We start from the raw sequence: 10,456 nt of genomic DNA on the forward strand, positions 1-10,456 counted from the left end.
TGCGGTTTTATTTTGTTTAGTGATATTTAAGTTAGAAAATAATATCAAATTTTAAAGTTTGATATTAAATTTTAAAATTTGCTATTTTCTTTCCTAACTTTTTTTAAAAAAAATTAAAAAATATATGATTACTAATTTTCACATAAAATAGAAATTAAAAAAAAAGTAATTGATAAATATATAAAAAATACATCATATCATTTCAAATATAATGTCATTACCGTATCTCATTTGTGATTAATATTATATTCAAAGTTGTCATCGTCATCTTATCTCACTTATAGTCAAATTATTAATTGTTAGTTTTTATGTATTAGGAGTTTTTAGAATTACATCCACGTATATATATACTAGATAGATGTTACATATCAAGTCACGTATGTTAATTTTATTTTAGTTTTTAATTTTTTTAATATCATAATTTTAAAATTAATAATATTCAATGTAGTGATAATCATTGAAATTTGAAAGCATAGTGATTTAAATTAATAAAAACAAAAATTACTACTTTGTAATAATTAAAAAAAATATTATTCGTCCTAAATTTATCTTCGAAATTAATGAAAATGTTCGTTAAACTATCAAAACATTTAAATTTAATTTAAAATAATATTTAAAATTTAACTAATTCTAAATATCAAGATTTGAAAATAATTTTTAATAAAAAAATAAACAATATGAACAAATTTATTATTAATTAATTATATTTAGGTTTAAATAACTACTGACCACGTGGCAACATCTAATAATTTCTTATTTTTTTATTTAAAAAAAAAGTCACCCACTAATTTCTCATAAACCAAGAATTCTGTTATATAGCCACATTTTATATAGAATAGATAATATAATATTTGTATAATAAATTAATTGGACATAACAATTAATAAAAACAACAATAATTAATTATATGCATTGTATATATGGTAGCCATTATCTTTTAAAGTCATAATAATAGTGATGACAACTTTGTAAAAGAACTTTGGTAAAAAAAAATTAAGAAAGATAAAAAATGTGATGCTTTCATTTTTATACCAAAGTGTACCGTTTTGGGTACCGTTTTCAATTTAATTCATTTTTTTAAAAAAAAATAAATTGAAAAAGCTGACTGACGTGTGTGATGTGTGCTGACGCCATAATATCACGTCCTTCACGTCTTCTGTTGCTGCAGGCTTCAACTGTTCAGGCGCCCAATTTTTTGCAGTTGTAATTCAAATTGCAGTCAGTTTTTAAAGGTTTATAATCATTATTTTCTCTTATTTTTTATATTTTATTTTACGATTTTTATGGTTTTTTAGGTGTTTGTATAAATAGGTAAAGTTTGTTTATAAATATACATTTTCAGTTTTATTTGCTCTGTTTTCCTTTTATGCAGAGTATACGGGTTAGGGTTTCATCTTCTTGGGGTGGTTTATTTTCGTGTTAGTAAGAGTGTTTGAGTGCATCATTTTCGTTTATTGTCTTGGTGTTCTTATCATCTGTAAACTTAAAAAATGGTTAAAACTCGTTCTTCAATTTCTCCTTCTCATTCTATAAAGATAGCTCCTGATAAGAAAAAAATGGATAATGTTTCTGATGATGGAGATCGTGATGATTCTGATCATTCTGGTGGATCATTTGATGGTAGCCGTAGCTCTGCATTGCAAACCAAGAGGAAAAGAGTTGTTGAGAAAGTGAAGAAGGAAGATGTTCGAAATATGAAAAAGATGAAGCAAGTTGCTGAAGATTTGCCTGAGGATTATGATAGTGAAGACTTGGAGGTTGAAGTTCGTAATGATTTGAAGGTATGTTATGATTTTTATTTTTTTATTTGTTTCTATTTGCTTTACAATTTTTAGGTATCTAATTTATTTTTAGATTTATAGTTTATTGTTATATGTTTTGAAATGTTTTTGATGTTTGATTGTAATTTTTTTTAGTTTATATGGTAATCGGTTTTTATTGTGTCTTTTTGGATGTTATTTATGTTTTGTTATTTTCATGATATTGTCATCTCTTTTGTTTATTATAGGTTTGTTTATTTGTTTTTAGGGTACTGTTTATGTGTTATTTTTAGTTTATTTGTTAATGTTTTTCGATTTTGTTTATTTAGGTTATGTTTTAGTTTATTGTGTTTATTTTTGTATGTTTATGGTTTATTATAGTGTTTTAAGTATTTGATGTGTATTTTTCTTGTTTACAATGGAAAATTTGGTTTACAAATTTTAATGATTATTGCATACTGTGCAGTTGTTTCTTGACGTTTATTTTTTAGTTTAATGTGTGAATTTCTTTGTAATTCATTTTGTTTTTACAGGAATGGGATTTATATTTCAAGCCTGGTGAAAAGATTCAGGGAAAAGTGATGTTATTCCCTAATCAAGATAACATTGTTGTCAAAAATATCAATTCCAAGTTGACTAAAGATCAACGTAAGCTTTTTCATGATACTTGTTTTGGTTATTTTTTAGATAGTCATCCTGTTGGTTTTCAGTCTCAACTAGTTCATAATGCCTTACATAGGGAGGTATATCAGAAAAATGAAAAAGAAATGCGGTTTAAGTTTGGTGATGAGAATTTCAGATTCAGTTTAGCTGAGTTTGCTGTTGTGTCTAGTTTACTGTGTGTTGGTGATTCTGATTTGAGTAACTATACACACAGAGAAAATGCTTTTGTTGATCGATATTTTTGTGATCAGTCAGTGACGGTTAGTGCTATTGAGCATAGGTTATGTATAGTGATTTTAAGTCAGATGAGTATGTTGTGAAGATGGTTGTTTTGTACCTTGTTACTAATTGTTTGATTAGTAGCGTTTACTCAAAAAAAGTTCCTGTTAAGATCCTAAACATAATTGGGGTTGATGAGTATGGTAGTTTCCCATGGGGTATACCAGTGTTTGAATTAACTTTGAACAATTTAAAAATTGGGCTAAGGGGTGTTAAGAAGGCAAAAGGTGTTTCTAAGCCTCTTGCTAAGGTTAAAGGGAAATATTTGGAAAAGGTTCATCGCTCTTATAAACTTCCTGGTTTACCTTTTGCATTCTTGGTTTGGTTGTATGAAACCATTCCTTTGTGCTTGAAGGCTCGGTTTTGTTCCTATGATTCTGGTAAACCATATAGGTTTTGTAGATGGAAGAGTATTGTAAATCCAAATTCAAGTGAAGTTGAGAGGAAAGTTCTATCTTCAAATAAGGTATTTTATATATTTTGTAAATTGTTTATTTTGTTGTTTTAATTATATCTTGTAAACTAATTATTTTTTTTTGTTTTGCTAGCTGAAAGGAAAACATATTGTGCCTACTGATATTAAAAGGAATGGTTTATTGGTCCTTACTGGAATGGAGTTTATTGGCCGAGAACAGTCAGAAGATGACTTTGATGATGTTCCATTGTTAAAGTTTAATGTTGATAGAGGTGGATCTTCAGGTGTACAGAAGGAGTTTACTGGTAGTTTTGATGTCGATGGTGTGATGCGTAAGATGAAAGATTTTGTTTCTAGGCAAAAGAAGACTGATGAGTCTATTCAAGTATTGGATAAGGTGTTGGAGTGTAGATTCAAGGAGTTGCAGTTAAATCTTCAGTCGTATATTGACTCAAAGATCAGTGAAGGCTTGATTTTTTTTTTTATTATTATGGAATTGAAGTTTAATAAATTGATGGAAGCTATTGAAAATGCAAAAATTTCTAAAGATGGAAATGATAGTCCTAATGAGAGTGATGACAAGGTTGGTTTTTTTATTATGTTTATTTATTTTTAGTTTATTTCATGTTTCTTTGTTTTCATATGTTGTTTTGATTTTGTTTTCTTTTTCTGCAAGAATGATGATTTAAATGATGTTGAAGTTATTGGTGTGAAAAATCAAGATGCAATGGAAACTATTGGACTTGATGAGAATATTCAATATACCCAGGTTATTTTTGTTTTGTAAACTAGTATATTGTTTATTATTTATTGTTTTTGTTTGAATATTTTATGTTTGTTTTATTAATGTTTCTATTGTTTAATGGGTTTATTTATTTTTTTTTTGTAGGTTTTTAATGATGATGCTCATTCATTTGATATTATGAGTTTTATTTCTAGTAACCCTGAATGGTTTACTGAAGAAAAAAAGAATACTGATAAAGTGAATGATGAAGAACAGGTTGTTGATGATCATGACCTTTTTAAGGATGTTGTTAAAAAATCTAAGGAGGATGAAGATGATGGTGGAGATGACCAGGCAAGTTTATTTATTATTAGGTTTTTCTTTATTTAGATGATTGGTTACTTTGTTCTTTTTGGTCTATGTCAAATGTTCTTTATTTTGTTTTGTATATTTACAGGGTTTGGGGGGGTGGTGATGCTGTTAAAACTATTGGTTCAGATGGGACAAATAAAGACAATGTTGAGGGAAAGAATATTGAAGAAGCAAAAGATGTTGCAGATGGGAGTAATAAAGATAATGTTGAAGGGAAAGCAGTTGATGTAGATGCAAGTGTAAATGATGTCGAGGGTGTTGCTAGTAAAGGAAAGTTGTTTGATAGTCAAGGAACTGATCATAGTATTACTGTGTCTGCTTTGGAGATTATAAATGAAAAGATTGATGCTTATGAGGGAAGCATTAAAAAGGTTTGTCCTTTTTTTTTGTTTATTGTATACTTTTTTTATTTAGTTTATTTTATATTTTGATTCATTTTGTCATGTTTAATTTTTTTTTTTTGTTTCTAGGATAAGTCTTTAAATAAATTAGAGGCAACAAATGCTGATGTTTTATCTACCTATGGTTTGGACAATGTTTGTTTACTTTTTGTTATTCTTGTTTATGTTCTAAGTGTTGATTTTGGTTTAGTAGTTTTAAATATATTTGTATTTTTTTTTTGCATGATATTATGATTGATGTTGGTGGTGAGAAGAAATATGGTTCTCAAGAAAGTTTTTCTGTATCTACCATGGAGGTTGTTAATGATCATTTGGTTTCCTATGAAGACAGTTTGAAAAAGGTTTTTTTTTTTAATTTTTTTATTTTATTTGTTAGTTTGATTTTTTTTTTCTTTTCACATTATTTTATTTGTTTGCAATTGTTTTGAATGCTAGGGAAAATCTATAAAATTAGAGGAAACAACTCCTACAGTTGGAAATAGAGAGAGGAAACCTAGTTCTGTATACAACAGTCCGTATACCACAGAATTTGGTTGAGGTAGTATTGGTAAACCAAAAGGTGGACGTCCTGGATCATGTGCTTTTGGCTTTGGTTTTTTCAATGTGATCGATGATGTGCAAGCTAAATCTTTTGATCAGTGGTTTAAGGTTGGGTTTAATGATAAAAACAAAGTGAAGAAGTTTAAAGAATGTCATAGGAAGCTTAAGGTTCCATTGGATTTTGTGGTTTGTCAAATCGACGATAAGATGTGTATCTATGATTTGCTTACTGTTGGGAAGAACTTGTCATGCTCGGTTAGTGTGTTATTATATTTTTTTTTGTTTATTGTTTACTTTTTCTGTGTATTTGTTTATAAGTTTGGATTGTTCTATGTTTATTGCAGCATATTGATGTTTGTTTCTACTATTTGAGAAAGAAGTTAAAGTATGATCAGTCTGTGAAAATTTCTGGTAACACTACTGATTTGCTTCTCTAATTTTTGATTTATATAATGAGTTTGTTGCAAATGGTGAAAATATTGAATCGGTTAAGAAGGATTCTAAGGCAGCTGCATACATAGCCGGGTTTTATATGTTATGCAGTAAACTTTGGGCTGAGCTTGATTTCGTTCTAATGCCCGTTAACATGATTGTTCTTGCTCATTGGATATTGTGTATTCTTGACATTAAGATGAGATGCTTAAAAGTGTTGAATTCTATGAGGTTTGGGAGGTACAAGAACAACTCAGAGAGTTTTGTTCGTGCATTTGCTGTAATAATTCCTATCTTGCTGTCACATGTTAATTTCTATGAGGGGAGAAAAGATATTGACAGGAGTAGTAGGCACTGGCAATGTAAAAAAGATACTGATGCATTTGATATTGTCGTGGTTGATAATTTACCACAACAAGAGGATAGGTAACTATCTTTGTTTATTTTATAATTATGATTCTATGTTATTGTTTATTTTTTGTTATCTGACAATTGTTATGGGTTTATTCTGTGATGTAGTGATTGTGGTGTTTTTGTCATAAAGTATGCTCATTTCTTTATGCATGGATTGATTGATAAGATTCCTAAGAAGTTGGACATTGCATTCACTCGTTAGAAGTTTGTGTTGATCTGTTTGTTCATGCAAAGAAGAAGGAGTTGGGTGGGTACGAGTCTACTTCGTAGAAGCCAGGAAGGATGCCATAGAATTCTGTAATAGAACAACATGTTGGATTCTTAGTTTACATTTTTTTGAACTTTATGTGTATTTTTATGTCATGTTGTTTTGATTTTAGGTTTGTGTTTATTTAAGTAACTTTTTTGGAACAGTAATATTTTTAGGAGACTCTTGCCTATTTTACTTTTGAAGTAACCTTTTGGTTTATTGGCACATTATGTTTGCAGTTTTTTAAGTTTTTGTACTTCTGTGAGACAATATGTTAATCTTTTGGAATTAGAAGTTAGTTTTAGTGTTCTAGCTTTTTTTATGTGATATTTGTTTAATTTGTTTGATCTTATAAACCAAATGACATTTATGTATACATATATTTGGTAACTTGTTATTTTTAACATATTATTTCATATAGAGGAGGCAAAAAAAAAACTTACTTGAATTTAAGCGAATGGTAATCATTTTATTAAAAGTTGGTATTAATACATTGAAAAGCTTTATCAACTAACAATTATCATTGTAAACTGTTTTTGTATACTGTCTATTTAGTAACCATGTTTGATGTTTACATCAACATTTATTTATTTTACTTCAAAGTTTAAAGGCAAAGCTTTATGCTGTAATCAAGATCTTATGATCTTTTTCTTTTTCTTGGTGGTTTTAGTACTGGGTCATTTTTACATGATCTTTTGTTGTGTCCTTTTTGGCGACATTGACCGCATACTACTTGTGCTTTTGCTTCAAGTCCATTTTTGTATCGTTGTTTCTTTGGTCTTCCAACAGCTCTCTTATGTTTAGGTGGGAGGACTACAATATTTTTTTATTAAATCTGGTATACTCTATGATGTTGCCTCACCTAATGGGAGTATACTGTCTTCATATGTTGCCATAAAAGCTTCTTTTGTGTAGTAGTATGAGCAATATTTGTAGCAAGACAGGTTCCTTTTGCTTAGTACAACCATTGCATGAGAGCAAGGCATTTCATCATATTCAAATCGTTGGCAGCTGCATGTTTTGTTCTCCAAGTTTACTATGTGAGATCTAGTGTTGTCGTGTACTTGGTATACCAGAAGATTTGCTTTTTCAACCTGTATTAATCAAATAAACCATTATTAAGTTTACAGCAGAGTAAATATGTTTGTAAGCAATTTTTATTTTTCTGTATATATAATTACCTTGTACTTTAAACTCATATCTTTTTGTTTCTTTAATATTTTTTCAGGTATTTTTGCCAGTGTTGTTGTAGTTTTTTGGGCTCTATTCTTGTTTTCCCAATACCATCTTTGCACCAATGAATGTAGGCATTCTAGTAGAGCTGCGATGGGTAGGTCTCTTACTGCTTTCAAGGCTGGATTGTGTTAGGCTATTTTTAGCCTAAGTTTCGGGTCACATTTTATAGTTGTTTTTCTTTTTTATTATAATTTTTGGAATATAATTACGCTTGTTTTCTTTGATTTCAGGTTTCTACACTTGGGATGTATAAATTGGACAAATTTCGGAAAACAGTCATCTATAAAATAGAGAAAATTTTGAAAGAGAATAAAGCTGAAACTTTAAGCTTGAATTCGAATATGTTCTGATCAGATTTTGGACAAAGTCAAAACATAAGAGTTTTAGATCTCTTTTTTATCTTTCCAACGCATCTCGAATTAGCTAATTTGGAGTTCATATGAGAAAGTTATGCCCATTTTACTAAAAGAGATCGAAGTAGAAAATTCCATCTCGCCGTGGCGAGATTTCCATGGCCGCGGCCATAAAGTCTGGGCAGAAACTGTTGGAATTTATTTTACCAGGATCTTAGATCTACTCACAAGTATGTTTATTAACACCCTAAATATGAACTTTCTAAAACGATGAAATAAACACATATAAAGTTTAGGAAACCTTACATTGGGTGCAGCGGAACATAATGACTCCTTCCGTTCAGATATCTAGCCCTTGATTCCTTTCTGTAGCAGAGCATTATCAATATCTGAACCTGAATCTCTTTCTCTGAATCTTTGATGCTGAAACCTCCTTCTTGCTAAAAGTCTTTCTTCACGATCTTCCTCACTATGGTTGAGGTATCACTTGATGTGTGTGGGCACTACTCATACACTAAGTATTTCGAAATCTCAATGAGGAAGAGAGAGAGAGTGGGTTCGGCCAAAGATAGGGAGAGAGAAGGCTCAGTTTTTTCTGAATGAAAAAGTAGAAAATTTAAGTGTAATTTTTCTGAAGCCTTCACTATCTATTTATAGCATTCCACTAGGCTTAGGTTTGAATTATTTGGCATTAAAATAATGAAAATATCAGTTTAAAAATTTAAACCAAGTGGCCGACCATGTACAGTAATGGGCCTTACTTGGATTTTGCAGTTTTCTCAATTCTGCATCTCATTTTCTCAAAAACGCCAATTTTCAAATTCAACCATTTAAATGCCAATTCTAACTATTTAATAACTATAAATAATTATTAAATAATATTGTCATTTATCATATTTATTAATTAAACCATACAAAGTATCATAATTAACAAATATGCCCCTATAAACTCTTTCTTTACAATTTCGCCCTTACTTAGTGAAAATTCATAAATAGACATAGTCTAATTTGAGAATTATAATTGATTAATCAAAACCAATTATATGAGTCTTACAAGCAATATTATCTCAACTAGTGCGGGGACCATGGGTCTATATAACCGAGCTTCCAATAAGTAGATCAAGAATTTATTACTAAAATTCACTAACTTATTAATTCTTCGTTGAATCCATGCATAGAACTTAGAATTGCACTCTCAGTTATATAGAATGCTCTATATGTTCCACCATATAGACACATCATTAGTTATCCATTGTTATAATCCTAATTTGATCAATGATCCTCTATATGAATGATCTACACTGTAAAGGGATTAGATTACCGTAACACCCTACTATGTATTTTATCCTTAAAACACTTGACCCCGTATAAATGATATTTCAGCTTATGTGAAATGAGTACTCCACCATTTATGTTCGTTTGGTCAAGCTCGAAGGAGATCATCCTTTGCTTACTATTCGCCAGATAGAAGCTATAGATTCCATGTTTATGCTAGCGCTCCCACTCAATTGCACTACCGTGTTCCCAAAATGTACGTATCACCCTGACCTAAAAGTAGGCTTAACTAACAAATCAAAGAACACGAATAGCCTTTCAAGATTGAGCCTAATCATAACAGGATTAAGAACATTTGATCTAGGATCAACTTGGCGATATTGACTTGAATAGATATTATGGTAAGTTTAATAAATCTAAGTCAAAGTTCAATATCGGTCCCTTCCGATGCATACTCCATGCATCCAACCTGAGCTTTACTTTAACAATGCTCTGGAAAGAACATAGCACTTCTCCAAATGCAAGTAAACTCTGTTGTAGATTATTATCATATCAGTAAAACCCTATGTCTGATAAATCTAGGAATCTTTATTCACATAGTCATGTTTACTTTCCAATGTGTTGACGGCACAACAAACAGAATCAAGTATGTGAAAAGGGTTTCAGATGAATTTATACATTATGTACATATAATCATGAAATAAATCATGTGAACCATGCAACATTAAATGTTATTTCTGATCTATATTAATAAGTAAATCTGATTATATTGAAATGAGTTTTATTTAGGGCATAAAACCCAACAAACTCCCACTTGCACTAATATAAAACAAAAAGTGCGTTTCAAATAATCTCAACACCTTGATATACAAATCAAGTGTAGTAGTAGTAAACTCCTCGTAATAGGATCTGAAAGGTTGAATTAAACACAACCTTTCCTCCATTATTACTCTTCCTTAATCACAAAATCATTGATAATGTGAAATTCCTCTCTATATGTCTACTCTTTTGGGATACTGGATTCTATACCTTTGGCAACTACTTTTTGTCAATCAGGAAATTAACACTAGTAGTTAAGGCAATTTGAAATGATGCCAAAAATGTATAGAACTTTCCTTAGACTGAATAAGTACCTTTCCTGCAACTTTAACATTCAGTCCCTTCCTGGTAGACCTAAAGACTTCAGATATGTTTTTACACTTCTCCAAAATCACTATTCCACCCCCAGAGTAACCACCATCTTATCAGAAAGATTTTCTAGCACAAAGGCAAATTTCGAAATCTGATATGGTGTAGTCTAAGAGTTTTAAACACACCCTTATAGACTAACATATAGTTCCTC

The 10,456-nt window shown here is 30.0% G+C and overlaps 1 protein-coding gene across 1 annotated transcript; it reads left to right on the top strand.

Annotated features, from left to right (window-relative positions):
- Window positions 1–83: 83 nt before the first annotated feature.
- On the top strand, window positions 84–9,349 carry LOC115711021 (uncharacterized). Its single transcript, XM_061108606.1, has 2 exons — window positions 84–1,781; window positions 2,294–9,349. The coding sequence occupies exons 1-2, from the start codon at window positions 1,491–1,493 to the stop codon at window positions 2,741–2,743; spliced, it is 741 nt and encodes a 246-aa protein (XP_060964589.1). The 5' UTR covers window positions 84–1,490; the 3' UTR covers window positions 2,744–9,349.
- The last annotated feature ends 1,107 nt before the right edge of the window (window positions 9,350–10,456 follow it).

Source organism: Cannabis sativa, chromosome 1 (genome assembly GCF_029168945.1).
Source record: "Cannabis sativa cultivar Pink pepper isolate KNU-18-1 chromosome 1, ASM2916894v1, whole genome shotgun sequence".
Lineage (NCBI taxonomy): Eukaryota > Viridiplantae > Streptophyta > Magnoliopsida > Rosales > Cannabaceae > Cannabis > Cannabis sativa.